The sequence below is a fragment of the Bombina bombina genome, chromosome 9 (assembly GCF_027579735.1).
Source record: "Bombina bombina isolate aBomBom1 chromosome 9, aBomBom1.pri, whole genome shotgun sequence".
Taxonomy (NCBI): Eukaryota; Metazoa; Chordata; class Amphibia; order Anura; family Bombinatoridae; genus Bombina; species Bombina bombina.
The window spans coordinates 126,690,287-126,708,907 of record NC_069507.1 but is presented as its reverse complement, the minus strand read 5'-3'; the positions used below and the strand labels follow the sequence as shown (position 1 = coordinate 126,708,907).

Below are 18,621 nucleotides of genomic sequence, written 5' to 3'. Positions count from 1 at the left end.
ACTAACAGTAAGGATTTGCACTAACAGTAAGGATTTGCACTAACAGTAAGGATTTGCACTAACAGTTAGGATTTGCACTAACAGTTAGGATTTGCACTAACAGTTAGGATTTGCACTAACAGTAAGGATTGCACTAACACTTAGGATTTGCACTAACAGTAAGGATTTGCACTAACAGTAAGGATTGCACTAACAGTTAGGATTTGCACTAACAGTTAGGATTTGCACTAACAGTAAGGATTGCACTAACACTAAGGATTGCACTAACAGTTAGGATTGCACTAACAGTTAGGATTGCACTAACAGTTAGGATTGCACTAACAGTTAGGATTTGCACTAACAGTTAGGATTGCACTAACAGTTAGGATTTGCACTAACACTAAGGATTGCACTAACAGTTAGGATTTGCACTAACAGTTAGGATTTGCACTAACAGTAAGGATTTGCACTAACAGTAAGGATTGCACTAACAGTTAGGATTGCACTAACAGTTAGGATTGCACTAACAGTTAGGATTTGCACTAACAGTTAGGATTTGCACTAACAGTTAGGATTGCACTAACAGTAAGGATTTGCACTAACAGTAAGGATTTGCACTAACAGTTAGGATTTGCACTAACAGTAAGGATTTGCACTAACAGTTAGGATTTGCACTAACAGTAAGGATTTGCACTAACAGTAAGGATTGCACTAACAGTAAGGATTGCACTAACAGTTAGGATTTGCACTAACAGTAAGGATTGCACTAACAGTAAGGATTGCACTAACAGTTAGGATTTGCACTAACAGTAAGGATTGCACTAACAGTTAGGATTTGCACTAACAGTTAGGATTTGCACTAACAGTAAGGATTGCACTAACAGTTAGGATTGCACTAACAGTTAGGATTTGCACTAACAGTAAGGATTGCACTAACAGTTAGGATTTGCACTAACAATAAGGATTGCACTAACAGTTAGGATTTGCACTAACAGTTAGGATTTGCACTAACAGTAAGGATTTGCACTAACAGTTAGGATTTGCACTAACAGTTAGGATTTGCACTAACAGTAAGGATTGCACTAACAGTTAGGATTTGCACTAACAGTAAGGATTGCACTAACAGTTAGGATTTGCACTAACAGTTAGGATTTGCACTAACAGTTAGGATTTGCACTAACAGTAAGGATTTGCACTAACAGTAAGGATTTGCACTAACAGTTAGGATTTGCACTAACAGTTAGGATTTGCACTAACAGTTAGGATTTGCACTAACAGTAAGGATTGCACTAACACTTAGGATTTGCACTAACAGTTAGGATTTGCACTAACAGTAAGGATTGCACTAACAGTTAGGATTTGCACTAACAGTAAGGATTTGCACTAACAGTAAGGATTGCACTAACAGTTAGGATTGCACTAACAGTTAGGATTGCACTAACAGTTAGGATTTGCACTAACAGTTAGGATTTGCACTAACAGTTAGGATTTGCACTAACAGTTAGGATTGCACTAACAGTAAGGATTTGCACTAACAGTAAGGATTTGCACTAACAGTAAGGATTTGCACTAACAGTTAGGATTTGCACTAACAGTAAGGATTGCACTAACAGTAAGGATTGCACTAACAGTAAGGATTTGCACTAACAGTAAGGATTTGCACTAACAGTTAGGATTCGCACTAACAATGGTAGGGTTCCCCTGAGAATAACCAGCTGATATATGTAAAGTGATTACAGTGATGTAGATTAGGCTAACTTTAGATCATGTCATGGATACTGAAGGTTAAAAAAAAGTGTCAAACAGGAATGTTGTTGAGACAACCATGTTTAGAAAAAGAGTAGCTGCTTTACAAATATTAACATTTTTTTTTTCATCAAAGTACAATATCACTTTCAACAATTTGCATGTTCCATTTGACTTAAGTTCTCTTCTAACGTTCAGTCACGTTTATTTATATTTTCTGACCCAATGGATTTATACAAGAAACTCCTAGTAACCTCTTATTCTGTTTTCTCTGAATACTTTTGTACCACTCTGTATCTGACTGGCTAAAGGCCAGTGATGCTCTCATCAGCCATCTGCATACACACTCTGTTGTTTTCCCATCCTGTCAGGTTTTTTTTTTTACTGACTTTCTATTGCACAATTTAACTCTGTATTCACCAGATATAGGAACTAATTGTTCAATATATTCTTTGAGGTTTATTTTATTGGCCAGAGTTGATTCTTAAAAATGCAAATCAATAAAATTAAATGCATAAATATAGACTATATAGCCTAATGTATAATGACACCTGAGCATTACAGCTATATGAGCTTGAATGTTCCTTTAGTAGATTGTGATACCTTTTAATGGACCAATAAAATAAAGTCTATTCAAGACTTCACAGGTCTCTTCTGATGTAGATCTACACCTGAAAAAGAGACCCATGAGATCTTGAAAGCTTATGGTATAAAAAAAAACCTTGATTTTGTTGTTCCATTAAAAGATATCACTATCCACTAAAGGAACAGCCTTTTCTGCCAAAAGAGCATTTGTGAGGTAAGACATTGCTGTTGGATGAGAAGGCCTGGCTCTCAATTCCAATTCATTACAAAGGTGTTCAGTGGGGTTAAGGTCAGGGCTCAAGTCAAGCTGGAACAGGAAAGTTGGAAGCACCCAGTTGACTTAAATGTCTTTGTATCCTGTAGCATTACACTTGAACTAAGAGGCCTAGACCTAACCAGTGTTCCCTCTAAGGCCAGTTTTGTGTGCGGCCCAGCAATGAAACAGTTAATTAGGTAACCACTTCCTGCAATTAGCAAGCACTGCACAATGCAGATGGAAATGTATGGTTCTCTTGTTAACTGTTTCACTGCTGGGCTGCACACAAAACTGTCCTTAGAGGGAACACTGGACCTAACCATGAAAAACAGCTCTAGACCTTTATCTCTCCTCCACCAAACTTTACAGCAGGCCTGCCCTTTGGTCAGGGTGAGAGGGGCGCCGTCCAGAGCCCCACAAATTGGGGGTCCCCGCACTTTCAGGGGTGAGGGTATGAGAAGGTGCAATGTATATCCTGTATTAGTTTATGAAGAAGTGTTTATGGTATGAGGAGATGTAATATATACTGTTATTATTTATATAGGTATAAAATGTTGGGACAGGGGTGGGCCATACAGGGGGCAGGGCATACAGGTTGAGGGGAATAAGAGCGCTGGGGGAAATTTGTCCTGCTCAGGGCCCCACAAATGATAAGGGTGTCCCTGCTTTACAGTAGGCACTATGCATTCCAGTAGGTAGTGTTCTCCTGGCATCCGCCACACCCAGATTCTTCCATCAGACTGCCAGATAGTGACGCTTGATTCATCACTCTAGAGAACACGTTTCCACTGCTCCATTTTCCAGTGGTGGAGTTCTTTACAATACTCCAGCCTTGGCATTGCACATGTTAATGTGAGGCTTATGTACAGCTGCTTTTCTTGAAGCTTCCGTTGCACAGTTCTTTTGCTGAAGTTGCTTCCAGAGGCAGTTTGAAACACTGTTGTGAGTGATGCAACAGATGATCGGTGGTTTTTATGCGCTACACACTTCAGCACTTGCGGGGTCTACCACTTCATGGCTGGGCTGCTGTTGCTCCTAGATGCATCCACTTCACATTAATAGCACATACAAATCTAGTAGGTCGGACATTTTATAAACTGGCCTGGCAAAGGTGGCATCCTAAGAAAGGGCCATGTTTAAAGTCACTGAGCTCTTCAGTACAACCCATCACACTGCCAGTGTTTGTTTATGGAGATTTCATGGCGATGTGCTGGATTTTGTGCACCTGTTAGCAATGGGTGTGGTTGAAATACCTAAACTCAATAATTAGTTGGAATGGCCACATACTTTTGGCTTTATGGTGTATATGAAGTCTAGATTGGAAGGTGGTAAGTTGAACAAATAAATTGAGACAGACTTTACATAATATGCATGTTATAGAGGCTGCTGTATTTTTGGATTTCCATATCTTTTGCATTATATGTTTAATGTAAATATTGTCTGTCTTACTTATTCTTATAGTTCACCTACTTGTTTTGTTTATAATTATATTAAAATTCATACACATCTTTCTTATCTCCATGTACCTTTTTTTCTCTTTGTTATTTAGTTTCGATCATTGTTCTTTGGATCTGTAATTTCAAATGCTGGATGTCGGTCGGATCAAGAAGTTCTGGCTGAAGACAGTGATGGATAATCTTGATCTGGAATGGTATTAAGTTTGATGAGAGGCACTGTACATTTATGGACAAAGCCAAGATACTGTCTTTTTTTGTTTGTAATTTTGATGACTGCTTCAGCAACCGATTAAAGGAGCACAGATCTAGTTAAAATTATTGGAACGTCTTTAACCACTTCAACTAAGGAGACTTTTTCAACATAATGTTACATCTTTTTTTTTTTTTACAAAAATGTTATTCACAGGTAATATAAAAAGAAGTTTACTTATTTTTTTCCTAAAGAACCAGATTGGTAGAGACTTGATCAGTGATCATGCCACTCTAAATTGCTCCAATAACTTTAGTTCTTATAAAAATCCCAACAATTTCACATTTTCCCTTTTGCAGTTCATGGAACACGTCTCAAGATAATAAATTTAGATTTTTTTTTCTTATGAGCATTAAGCCAAGATATACAGTACATTATACTGGATATTATTTGTAATCAGCTATATAGCTTTGTTTTTGTATAATTTACTATGAAAGAAATAATGTATAATAGCTTACATTACAACTCTTATATGAATCATGTTCCCTCTGCTATAAATATATGGGACATTCTAGTGTAAAATAAAATCTTCTATTTTGTATTTATTTTTTAAAGAAATTGCATTCTTTTACTATGTGTTTAATCTTGGCAAATGTGTTAAAAACATTGTCAACATTGTGCTTCTGTGCCACTTCAAATGATGATAAAGCTAGTAAGAAGAAAAAGGAGACACAGCTACAGTATATATGCGTAAGCTCCAGTTACTGGCTATATCTTCATCTGGAGCTGAAAGGGGTTTCTTTTGCATGCTGTACCGAGTCCACGGATTCATCCTAACTTGTGGGATATTGTCCTTCCTGACAGGAAGTAGCAAAGAGAGCACCACAGCAGAGCTGTCTATATAGCTCCCCCCTTAACTCCACCCCCAGTCATTCTCTTTGCTGGCTCTAAGCAGGAAGAGTAAAGAGAAGAGGTGTTAAACTGTTAGTTTTATTTTATCTTCAATCAAGTGTTTGTTATTTTTAAATGGTACCAATGTTGTACTATTTACTCTCAGGCAGGACATAGATGAAGATTTCTGCCTGGAGGATGATGATCTTAGCATTTGTAACTAAGGTCCACTGCTGTTCCCACAGAAGCTGAGGAGTACAGGAAAACTTCAGTGTGAGGAACAGTTTCTTGCTATACAGCAATGAGGTATGTTCAGTCATATTTTCTGCAGAGACTGTGTTAACTCAGAAAGGCTGACAGTGTCCCCATTAGGGGAAGGGGAAGCAGTAATCCTAGTGTTATCAGAGGTTTTTACTAGCTTACATAAAGGGTTAATTTTTTGTGGGCACTCGGTTTGTTATGTGAATTTGGGACACACGTTTTTGTGTCTGGGAGTAACATTTTCTGTTTTATGGGACATTTGCTTGAGGGTTCTTTGGGGTTGTTTATAACCCACATGGCTTTCAGGCAGGCTTTGTTAGTTTTGTGTAGGCCCCAGCAACATCGAGTGAGGTGGGCGGGGCCTACATTTACAAGCAGCAAGCAACTTCTCCTGAGGTCCTGAGAGTCTTCTGAGGGACTAATTGAAGCTTTAAACCCCATATTATCGCTTCCTAAGGGCAGGTAGGGCCACAGCAGAGCTGTGGCAAGGTGCTTTAGGGAGTTTTAACCGGTTTTAGACATATTTCAATCCGTTTATTTCATTTGGGGATTTATTGCTTATTGTCTTGATAAAGCCTAAGGGCGAAACGCGTTGACCTTGACACTGTTGTCACTCTGCACTTTATGTTTTTATTTTGATTGCTGTTATAATTGCCAAGAAAGGAAAGAAAACTACTACAAGACTTCCTTTGCTGATTACCTCCTGCAACATTGCAGCTGGACGTTGTTACAACCTGCATTTGTTTCTAATCAGCTCTACTAAGTTGCACAGAGAGATTGCCAAGTTTTACTTTGATCTCCAACGATACAGATCATTCTGTTAGTCACTACTAGTGACCGCAAAGATTTCCTCTAAGTCACCACTGTTAGTGACCGCAAAGACCACTTTTAAGTCACAATCTGTGACCGCAAAGATACAACCGCAAGTTAATACATGCAAGTCACAATCTGTGACTGCAAAGACCTTGCTGTATAACATCACTGATGTCCGCTAAAGATTCTACTCCTAGTCACCACTTGTGACCGCAAAGACCCCACCACTAGTCACCTCCGTGACCGCAAAGACCTCATTACAGTCACTACAAGTGACCGCCAAGTCCACTAAGCTAACACAGAAAGTGAGATACACATAGCCTAATGGTTAAGATCTCCCTCTCTTACCCTAAAGGTCACGAGTTCAATTCCCACCACTACAAGTGACCGCCAAGTCCACACTGCGAGGATTGCATTATAGTCACTGCACGTGACCGCAAAGTTTAACATCCAAGTCACTGAATGTGACCGCAAAGACCACACTAAAAGAGAAATCAGGTGTGCCAAGAGACCAGCGTAAGTTGCAATCTCCCCCAAGACTCCCTAATTACACACGGAATAGGGGAATACACCTTCTGATACACATACAGATTAAAGTTTAAAAAAATTGCAACATAATAAGCACTTGACAGAATATCAAGGATCACTGGTTACATTACAACTATATTGAAACAGCTACGATCACAAGTGTGACGTAGGAAAAGTCACATGACATATTTTTAAATACTAGTCTCTCACTAACGGACCGGTAACACACACCCGCCACAATAGCGGGGAGGTCATCTCGTTTGGATCTTTAAGTTTTTTTAATCCAATTTCTGGACATTATCATTTGTTACACTATATAACAGGTACCTGATTATCAAATAGCGGAAATATATACTACAGTTATTCAATTGTTTTCTCTGATGAAATCGATGTTATAAGGGAGACGTCCCTTTTTATTTTATGTATGCTTTTATCAAGTTATTAAATTTCTGTCTAATTATACAAATGTTTTATTAGTTTTTATATATATAGATAAGAAGTTCACATTAGACAACAAGTTTATATATATATCAGTTGTATATACCTGTTTATATCTTTTTATTAACTGAATGTTGATAAATACTTAGGATTACCTACAATAAATATATAATAACAACATTGCAGTACATACATTAAACATTTATCCAATCACAAAATACAATATATTCGAATTATAGAATTTAACTAAATACTCTACCCGTGCTAATCTAGCGCTGGACTACATTCACTACATATCAACCACTGTTTTCTTAGAGGGGAATACATTAGTCTAGCAGGGTCAATTCTCCAGCGCCTCATCTTTCTCACTACCGATTTATTGCTTATTAACTTGTGGTGCAATCCTTCTAAAGCTTAGTGGGTACACTGTTAAAATTTCAGAAAAATTGAAGCAATTTTAACCTGTTTTGCAGTTTGTGTATGCCTTTTTTTTCTCTTAAAGGCACAGTACCGTTTTTGCAAATTGTGTTTTTTTCATTAAATAAAGTGTTTTCCAAGCTTGCTTGCTTTATTACTAGTCTGTTAAACATGTCTGACACTGAGGAAACTCATTGTTCAATTTGTTTAGAAGCCATTGTGGAACCCCCTCTTAGAATGTGTCCCACTTGTACTGATATGTCTATAAATTGCAAACAGCATATTTTGACTTATAAAAGTTTGGCATTAGATGATTCTCAGACAGAAGGAAATCAGGTTTTTCCATCTAGTTCTCCCCAAGTGTCACAACCAGTAACGCCCGCACAAGCGACGCCAAGTACTTCTAGTGCGTCTAATTCTTTCACCTTGCAAGATATGGCTTCAGTTATGAATACTACCCTCACAGAGGTTTTATCTAAGCTGCCTGGGTTGCAAGGGAAGCGCAATAGCTCTGGGTTATGAACAAATGCTGAGCCTTCTGACGCTTTAGTAGCCGTATCCGATATTCCCTCACAATGTTCTGAAGTAGGTATGAGGGATTTGCTGTCTGAGGGAGAGATTTCTGATTCAGGAAAGATGTTCTCTCAGACAAATTCAGATATGACGGCTTTTAAATTTAAGCTAGAGCACCTCCGCTTATTGCTCAGGGAGGTTTTAGCTACTCTGGATGATTGTGACCCTATTGTAGTTCCAGAGAAATTGTGTAAAATGGACAAATATTTAGAGGTTCCTGTTTACACTGATGTGTTTCCGGTCCCTAAGAGGATTTCGGACATTGTTACTAAGAAGTTGGATAAACCAGGTATTCCGTTCTCTCCCCCTCCTGTTTTTAAGAAAATGTTTCCCATTTCTGACACCATAAAGGACTCATGGCAGACGGTCCCTAAGGTGGAGTGAGCTATTTCTACCCTTGCTAAGCGTACAACTATACCTATTGAAGACAGTTGTGCTTTCATTGATCCTATGGATAAAAAATTAGAGGGTCTCCTAAAGAAAATTTTTGTTCATCAAGGTTTTCTTCTTCTTCAACCTATAGTATGCATTGTTCCTGTAACCACTGCAGCTGCCTTTTGGTTTGAGGCTCTAAAAGAGGCTCTTCAGATGGAGACCCCTAAGTCAGCATGAAGGGGTAGCCCCCGATCCGGGACCGGATCTAGTAGGGGGCAGACTCTCTCTCTTTGCTCAGGCCTGGGCAAGAGACGTTCAGGATTCCTGGGCAGTAGAAATTGTAACCCAGGGATACCTTCTAGATTTCAAGGATTCCCCTCCAAGGGGGAGGTTCCATCTTTCTCAATTGTCTGTAAACCCGACAAAAAGAGAGGCGTTCTTACGCTGTGTAGAAGACCTTTTTACCATGGGAGTGATCTGCCCAGTTCCAAAAGCAGAACGGGGCAGGGGTTCTACTCCAATCTGTTTATAGTTCCCAAAAAGGAGGGAACCTTCAGACCAATTCTGGATCTCAAGATCCTAAACCAATTCCTAAGAGTTCCATCTTTCAAGATGGAGACCATTCGGACTATCTTACTATTGATCCAGGAGGGTCAATATATGACCACCGTGGACTTAAAGGATGCGTATCTGCACATTCCTATCCACAAAGATCATCACCAGTTTCTCAGGTTCGCCTTTCTGGACAAGCATTATCAGTTTGTGGCTCTTCCTTTCGGGTTGGCCACGGCGCCGCGAATCTTCACGAAGGTGCTAGGGTCCCTTCTGGCGGTTCTAAGGCCACGGGGCATAGCAGTGGCGCCTTATCTAGACGACATTCTAATTCAAGCGTCGTCCTTCCAACTAGCCATGAAAATATTTCTGACCGAAGTCAGGAAATCAAAGATTTTGTCCACCTGCGGAGCTCTTCATTCCATTCCTCGGCCATCAGTGGCTCAGTGTATGGAGGTAATCGGACTAATGATAGTTCCGTTTGCTCGCTTGCATCTCAGACCACTGCAACTATGCATGCTCAATCAGTGGAATGGTGATTATGTGGATTTATCTCCTCAGATAAATCTGGATCAAGAGACCAGAGACTCTCTTCTTTGGTGGTTGTCACAGGATCATCTGTCCCAGGGAATGTGTTTCCGCAGGCCAGAATGGGTTATAGTGACGACAGACGCCAGTCTTCTGGGCTGGGGTGCAGTCTGGAATTTCCTGAAAGCTCAGGGTTTGTGGACTCGGGAGGAGGCTCTCCTACCGATAAATATTCTGGAATTAAGAGCGATATTCAATGCTCTCCAGGCATGGCCTCAGCTGGCTTCGGCCAGATTCATCAGGTTTCAGTCGGACAACATCACGACTGTGGCTTATATCAATCATCAGGGCAGAACAAAGAGTTTCTTAGCGATGATAGAGATCTCAAGGATAATCCAATGGGCAGAGGCTCACTCTTGCCATCTGTCAGCGATCTATATCCCAGGTGTAGAGAACTGGGAGGCAGATTTTCTAAGTCGTAAGACTTTTCATCCGGGGGAGTGGGAACTCCATCCGGAGGTGTTTGCTCAGCTGGTTCGGCTATGGGGCACACCAGAGTTGGATCTGATGGCGTCTCGTCAGAACGCCAAACTTCCTCGTTACGGCTCCAGGTCAAGGGATCCTCAGGCTGTACTGATAGATGCTCTAGCAGTACCCTGGTCGTTCAACCTGGCTTATGTGTTTCCACCTTTCCCTCTCCTTCCACGTCTGATTGCCAGAATCAAACAGGAGAGAGCATCTGTGATTTTGATAGCGCCTGCGTGGCCACGCAGGACTTGGTATGCAGACCTGGTGGACATGTCATCCCTTCCACCATGGTCTCTGCCATTGAGACAGGACCTTCTGATTCAAGGTCCATTCAAGCATCCAAATCTAATTTCTCTGCAACTGACTGCTTGGAGATTGAACGCTTGATTCTATCAAAGCAGGGTTTCTCTGAGTCAGTCATAAATACCTTGATTCAGGCTCGAAAGCCTGTTACCAGGAAAATTTATCATAAGATATGGCGTAAATATCTTTTTTGGTGCGAATCCAAAGGCTTCTCCTGGAGTAAAATCAGGATTCCTAGGATTTTGTCTTTTCTCCAAGAGGGATTGGAGAAAGGATTATCGGCTAGTTCCCTAAAGGGACAGATATCTGCTCTGTCTATTTTGTTGCACAAGCGTCTGGCAGATGTTCCAGACGTTCAGTCTTTTTGTCAGGCTTTAGTTAGAGTTAAGCCTGTGTTTAAACCTGTTGCTCCGCCATGGAGTCTAAATTTAGTTCTTAGAGTTCTTCAGGGGGTTCCGTTTGAACCCATGCATTCCATACATATTAAGCTTTTATCTTGGAAAGTTTTGTTCCTAGTTGCTATCTCTTCAGCTCGAAGAGTTTCTGAACTATCTGCATTACAATGTGACTCTCCTTATCTTGTGTTCCATGCTGATAAGGTGGTTTTGCGTACCAAGCCTGGGTTCCTACCTAAGGTTGTTACTAACAGGAATATCAATCAAGAAATTGTTGTTCCTTCTCTGTGTTCTAATCCTTCTTGTAAGAAGGAACGTCTGTTGCACAACTTGGACGTGGTTCGTGCTTTGAAATTTTATTTGCAGGCAACCAAAGATTTCTCTTGTAAGATGTATCGAGTCCACGGATTCATCCATACTTGTGGGATATTCTCCTTCCTTACAGGAAGTGGCAAAGAGAGCACCCACAGCAGAGCTGTCTATATAGCTCCTCCCTTAGCTCCACCCCCCAGTCATTCTCTTTGCCTACTCTAAGTACTAGGAAGGGTAAAGTGAGTGTGGTGACAAAGTTTAAGGTACCTGTCTTGTCCCTCCCTTCATCCGTGTCCTAAAGCTTTGGTATTGGTATCCCACAAGTATGGATGAATCCGTGAACTCGATACATCTTACAAGAGAAACGGGAATTTATGCTTACCTGATAAATTTATTTCTCTTGTGATGTATCGAGTCCACGGCCCGCCCTGTTTATTTAAGACAGGTAGTATATTTTTATTTAAAAAACTTCAGTCACCTCTGCACACTATAGTTTCTCCTTTTTCTTCCTAGCCTTCGGTCGAATGACTGGGGGGTGGAGCTAAGCGAGGAGCTATATAGACAGCTCTGCTGTGGGTGCTCTCTTTGCTACTTCCTGTAAGGAAGGAGAATATCCCACAAGTATGGATGAATCCGTGGACTCGATACATCACAAGAGAAATAAATTTATCAGGTAAGCATAAATTCTGTTTTTCGTCAAACATCTTCTTTGTTTGTTGTCTATTCTGGAAAGCGTAGGGGTCAAAAGGCTACGGCGACTTCTCTTTCCTTTTGGCTGAAAAGCATCATCCGTTTGGCTTATTAGACTGCTGGTCGTCGCTTCATACCTTTTCAAAATTTTATAAATTTGATACTTTTGCTTCTTCGGAGGCTATTTTTGGGAGAAAGGTTTTGCAAGCATTGTTGCCTTCCGTTTAGGTTCCTGTCTTTTCCCTCCATTCATCCGTGTCCTAAAGCTTTGGTATTGGTATCCCACAAGTTAGGATGAAACCGTGGACTCGGTACATCATGCAAAAGAAAACAAAATTTATGCTTACCTGATAAATTTATTTCTTTTGCGATGTACCGAGTCCACGGCCCGCCCTGTCTATTCAAGACAGATAGTATTTTTTTATGTAAACTTCAGTCACCTCTGCACCTTATAGTTTCTCCTTTTCTTCCTTGGCCTTCGGTCGAATGACTGGGGGGGTGGAGTTAAGGGGGGAGCTATATAGACAGCTCTGCTGTGGTGCTCTCTTTGCTACTTCCTGTCAGGAAGGACAATATCCCACAAGTTAGGATGAATCCGTGGACTCAGTACATCGCAAAAGAAAGAAATTTATCAGGTAAGCATACATTTTGTTTTTTCCAGGAGTGCATCTCTGACTATGGGATATATTACTAGTGGTGCGCTAATGTTTAGTGCGAGACGCATTAAGAAATATTTTCACTGTGCTAAAAACTAGACCTAGCATAAAGTGTGTTTAAAAAAAACTTTACAAAACATATTAAAATAAGCTATTACAATTATATATATATATATATATATATATATATATATATATATATATATATATATATATATATATATATATACAGGGAGTGCAGAATTATTAGGCAAATGAGTATTTTGACCACATCATCCTCTTTATGCATGTTGTCTTACTCCAAGCTGTATAGGCTCGAAAGCCTACTACCAATTAAGCATATTAGGTGATGTGCATCTCTGTAATGAGAAGGGGTGTGGTCTAATGACATCAACACCCTATATCAGGTGTGCATAATTATTAGGCAACTTCCTTTCCTTTGGCAAAATGGGTCAAAAGAAGGACTTGACAGGCTCAGAAAAGTCAAAAATAGTGAGATATCTTGCAGAGGGATGCAGCACTCTTAAAATTGCAAAGCTTCTGAAGCGTGATCATCGAACAATCAAGCGTTTCATTCAAAATAGTCAACAGGGTCGCAAGAAGCGTGTGGAAAAACCAAGGCGCAAAATAACTGCCCATGAACTGAGAAAAGTCAAGCGTGCAGCTGCCAAGATGCCACTTGCCACCAGTTTGGCCATATTTCAGAGCTGCAACATAACTGGAGTGCCCAAAAGCACAAGGTGTGCAATACTCAGAGACATGGCCAAGGTAAGAAAGGCTGAAAGACGACCACCACTGAACAAGACACACAAGCTGAAACGTCAAGACTGGGCCAAGAAATATCTCAAGACTGATTTTTCTAAGGTTTTATGGACTGATGAAATGAGAGTGAGTCTTGATGGGCCAGATGGATGGGCCCGTGGCTGGATTGGTAAAGGGCAGAGAGCTCCAGTCCGACTCAGACGCCAGCAAGGTGGAGGTGGAGTACTGGTTTGGGCTGGTATCATCAAAGATGAGCTTGTGGGGTCTTTTCGGGTTGAGGATGGAGTCAAGCTCAACTCCCAGTCCTACTGCCAGTTTCTGGAAGACACCTTCTTCAAGCAGTGGTACAGGAAGAAGTCTGCATCCTTCAAGAAAAACATGATTTTCATGCAGGACAATGCTCCATCACACGCGTCCAAGTACTCCACAGCGTGGCTGGCAAGAAAGGGTATAAAAGAAGAAAATCTAATGACATGGCCTCCTTGTTCACCTGATCTGAACCCCATTGAGAACCTGTGGTCCATCATCAAATGTGAGATTTACAAGGAGGGAAAACAGTACACCTTTCTGAACAGTGTCTGGGAGGCTGTGGTTGCTGCTGCACGCAATGTTGATGGTGAACAGATCAAAACACTGACAGAATCCATGGATGGCAGGCTTTTGAGTGTCCTTGCAAAGAAAGGTGGTTATATTGGTCACTGATTTGTTTTTGTTTTGTTTTTGAATGTCAGAAATGTATATTTGTGAATGTTGAGATGTTATATTGGTTTCACTGGTAAAAATAAATAATTGAAATGGGTATATATTTGTTTTTTGTTAAGTTGCCTAATAATTATGCACAGTAATAGTCACCTGCACACACAGATTTCCCCCTAAAATAGCTATAACTAAAAACAAACTAAAAACTACTTCCAAAACTATTCAGCTTTGATATTAATGAGTTTTTTGGGTTCATTGAGAACATGGTTGTTGTTCAATAATAAAATTAATCCTCAAAAATACAACTTGCCTAATAATTCTGCACTCCCTGTATATATATATATATATATATATATATATATATATATATATATAATATATATACTTTCTGATAACAAATATAAATAAATAATATAAATATTGATTAAAATATTTTAGAAGGGTTAAGGATATGGTGTTTGGCAAGGTATTTAACTAGAAAGGGCTATTATGTATACAGTATATGTATGTCTAAATAGGTGTATGCATATATGTGTATACATGTGTGTTTATATATGTAACTATACACATGTATACACTTATATATTCACTATTGAGCCCTTTACAGTCAAATACCTATAATTTGTATTCATTTTTTTAATATTTGTATTATGTTTTGAATAGATATACTTTACATTCCAATGTGCTTCACCAAGAATTTATTTCTAAATAGATGTGTGTCTCTCTCTTTCTCACTCTTTATATCTATATCTGCATATATCTATACCTATATATCATAAAAGGTATAGATATATAATTAAAAAAAATCAGATACATAGAAATATATATTTATATGAGGAGAAGTTAGAGTGGTTGCGATATCCAAAGTCCTGAATTTAGCAAGCATCAGTCTTAAGCTCACATGCTTACTTTTTACTCTCAATTAAGTAATAGCTAGCTTTGATTATATTCATACGCTGGCAGGTAGATAGATCACAGTAATTACAGACTGAAGGAACTTCATCAGGTGACAAACACTTTGTGGAAGATGTTTCAGCAAAATCTCTCCTTAACTGGAACAGGACACAAGTATATTCCCAAAATGAAGGTGTGCACACGTTGATGTTAAATCTTCAGGTTTTTTCCCTGTCCTCAAAAATAAAAACAATAAAACATAATCAATATACTTCTTTCTGTTCACTAAATCACTCTGCTTACAGTCTCTCTGTGTACAATTTTCTTTCAAAAAGGTGGTGAAAGTCCACAAGCCATTTCTCCTAAGAATTCTACTCCTGGCCACTAGGAGGAGACAACTTTTCCCAAAACTCTAAGAAACCTTAAAACATGCACATCTCAATGGTAAACCAGTCTTCTTTTTGCCTATGCAGGAGTAAGGTGAAGAATGGAGGTGCTTCAGGTGTTCTGTGCGAGGGGTCCTCAGACCGATTTGAGGCCCTTTTTCCTCTGAGTACTACATACATAACTACATACAGAGGGAATCTTATGAAGTATTGGGTAGTGGCACAATTACACCCACTATAGCACACAGAAAAAGTCCAGAACTCACAAGCTCACAACTAAGATAAAAAGTAACAATGGAAGAGTTAGTTACCGCATCTGGCCAAATGGGACAAGCCCAGGTACCACGTCAAGGTCTCTTCCAAAACCTGGGTCCCTAAATAGCCACACAATGCAGGCTCACAGTCAAACTGGGAAAAAATTAATGGTGCGCAGGCTTATGTAATCTCCCCAGACATATACAAAACACCCACTGGGAGTTAGTCACAGGCCTGACACTGGTGTCGCGGGGCCCAGTCCCTAGCCTCCTCCTGTTGGATCATCATTATACTCCAAATTCACAGATTCTCTGTTGTCACGTGTACAGCACTGTATTTGCTACCTAATTGAAGCAGTTTCTTTCTGCAGATGGTAAGTCCAGTATTGTGGGTGCATTTTAGATAAGTATGTAGTTAATATTTATGTGAGCACTCACCCTATGGGCTATTAGAAGGTAAACTTAGTGTTGTACATCATAGCCAGGGGACTATTGTGACAGGCATTATTTAATATATGTTATGTATGGGTTTTTGGGCTGCAGGAACCTTATATATTTTTTACCCTATGTTTTACTTTTTCGTAGTGTGCATCTGTTTTTTTTAGCGCATTATTAAGGTTTTCACATGTTATTTTCTTTCCTAAGATATGGTGAGTCCATGGAATCATCAATTACTAGTGGGAATATCAATCCTGGCCAGCAGGAGGCGGTAAAGAGCACCACAGCAAAGCTGCTATATATGTCACTTCCCTTACCCATAACCCCAGTCATTCTCTTTGCCTGCGATGCAAGGAGGAGGTGAAGTTTTGGTGTCTGATCTACAATCAAGATTTTTTTATTTTAAAGCAGAGTAGGTTTGCTCTGATCTTTCTAAAAGGTCTAGCCTTAGCCCATGTCAGTCACTTCAGTAGGGCAACAGTGGCTTTTAAGCAATTTGGAACTTGTGGGGTACAATCCTCACTGCGTTTTCCCAAAACATTTTGCTGCCCTTTTTAGATAGCCTGAGTAAGTTTACTTAGTCTTTCTGTATTTCCACAGGCCCATGTGAGGGATGGCATCCTCTAAAATCAGGTAAGCTATCCTGCTGCCGGATAGATAAATATTGAGGTAAGTGCCAGTTTTAGTTTTCTATGTAGCAGGGAAAAATTTGGCACTTATTCAGCTGAAACGCTGCAGGGACGTTTTTTATTATTCCTTTCAGGGTGCAGGTTTTTATGGCAGTTTTTGCAGGCACTGTAAGTGTGAGGAGTTATTTATTTTATTGATGGCTCAGTGAGGATCCGTTTTTAGTAACAGATTATGTACTTTTTGGGGGGTTTTATTGTTTGTTTTTAAGCCTGTTTTTCAAGAAATTGTTTTTAATGAAAAATATAAAATGGCTTTTTGTCAGCTGTAGGACCGCCCCTTTTAGGGAGGTTCTGATTCTGTGATGTCAGAGTTTTTTGCCACTTTTTTTCACTTCCTGTAAGAGTGAGGTGCCCATATTTCAGATGGCTCTGCTGTTTAGAAGGCTTCTTGCTGTTTTTGCTTCTCTGGAAATCCGGATTGTAAACGGGATCGTTTTTTTCCTCAGTTTGCTGCGGGTTGCAGGACAGGTAGGGCACCTCAGTAATTCTGCTGAGGTGTAGAGTGTTGCCTGTTGTATGTTTTCTTGATTTGGTAAATTTAAAGGGAACATTTTTTTAAGAATGTTTTTTTTTGGTTCTGTATTTTATCCTTTGTTAAAACGTTTTATTTTTTGCTTCTTTTTGTATTATGGATCCTGAGTGTCTGCAGGATGTTACCTGTAGCTTATGTTTTGATGCCCAGGTGGAACCCCCAGTACCTTTTTGTTCTTCATATATTGAAAGAACTTTAGCTTATAGAAATAGACTTTTCTCCTGTTAAGTGTAGTCAGTCCACGGGTCATCCATTACTTATGGGATATTAACTCCTCCCCAACAGGAAGTGCAAGAGGATCACCCAAGCAGAGCTGCTATATAGCTCCTCCCCTCTACGTCACACCCAGTCATTCTCTTGCACCCAACTAATAGATAGGATGTGTGAGAGGACTGTGGTGATTATACTTAGTTTTTATATCTTCAATCAAAAGTTTGTTATTTTAAACGGCACCGGAGTGTGTTGTTTTCTTCTCAGGCAGAATTTGAAGAAGAATCTACCTGAGTTTTCTTTGTATGATCTTAGCGGACGTAACTAAGATCCATTTGCTGTTCTCGGCCATTCTGAGGAGTGAGGTAACTTCAGATCAGGGGACAGCGGGCAGGTTCACCTGCAAAGAGGTATGTTGCAGTATATTATTTTCTAAGGAATGGAATTGACTGGGAAAATACTGCCAATACCGAAATAATGTAAGTACAGCCTTAAATGCAGTAGTAGCAACTGGTATCAGGCTGATATGTATGTATGTTTACACTTCAGTATTCTGGGGAATGGCACTTCACTGGGAAAATACTGTATGCATATAACTTTTAGCCTAACTTGCAGTGTGAACGACTAGCAGCAGGCTTTTAATGACATTTCATTTCATAAGTTAGATTTTAAACGTTTGCTGGCATGTTAAATCGTTTAATTATCTGAAGTACTTGGTGAAAAATTGTTTTGGGCGTTATTTTCCACATGGCTGTCGTTTGTTTTAAATTAATGCAGTTTACTGAGCTTCCCTCACTGTTGTATGTGAGTGGGAGGGGCCTATTTTGGCACTTTTGCTACGCATCAGAAATTCAGTCACAAGTCTGCCTTCTCTCCTTGCATGATCCAGGACGTCTCCACAGAGCTCAGGGGTCTTCAAAACTTGTTTTGAGGGAGGTAATCACTCACAGCAGACCTGTGCGACTGTTCTTTGACTGTGATAAAAACGCTTATATTTTCAATTGTTATACGTTTTTTCTGATTAATCATCCATTGCTAATGAGTGCAATCCTTTGCGAAATTTATGCTTTTACCGGGTAAATTTGGTTTTTATAACTAATCCGGTTCATTGTTATTTAACTGTCATAGTTTTTTTCTGTGCTTCTTAAAGGCACAGTAACGTTTTACATATTGCTTGTAATTTTAGTTGAAAAGTATTTCCAAGCTTGCTAGTCTAATTACTAGTTTGTTAAACATGTCTGACTCAGAGGAATCTCTTTGTGCAATATGTTCAAAAGCCAAGGT

The 18,621-nt window shown here is 39.7% G+C and overlaps 1 protein-coding gene across 2 annotated transcripts in view; it reads left to right on the top strand.

The window, feature by feature from the left end:
• The window catches only part of RAD9A (RAD9 checkpoint clamp component A), a 193,406-nt gene extending 188,588 nt beyond the window's left edge, over positions 1–4,818 (top strand). For both annotated transcript variants that reach the window (XM_053692355.1, XM_053692356.1), the window contains exon 12: positions 4,116–4,818. In XM_053692355.1, coding sequence (XP_053548330.1) covers positions 4,116–4,202 — 87 coding nt within the window. In that variant the 3' untranslated portion in view covers positions 4,203–4,818. The remainder of the gene's footprint in view (positions 1–4,115) is intronic.
• Positions 4,819–18,621: the final 13,803 nt, after the last annotated feature.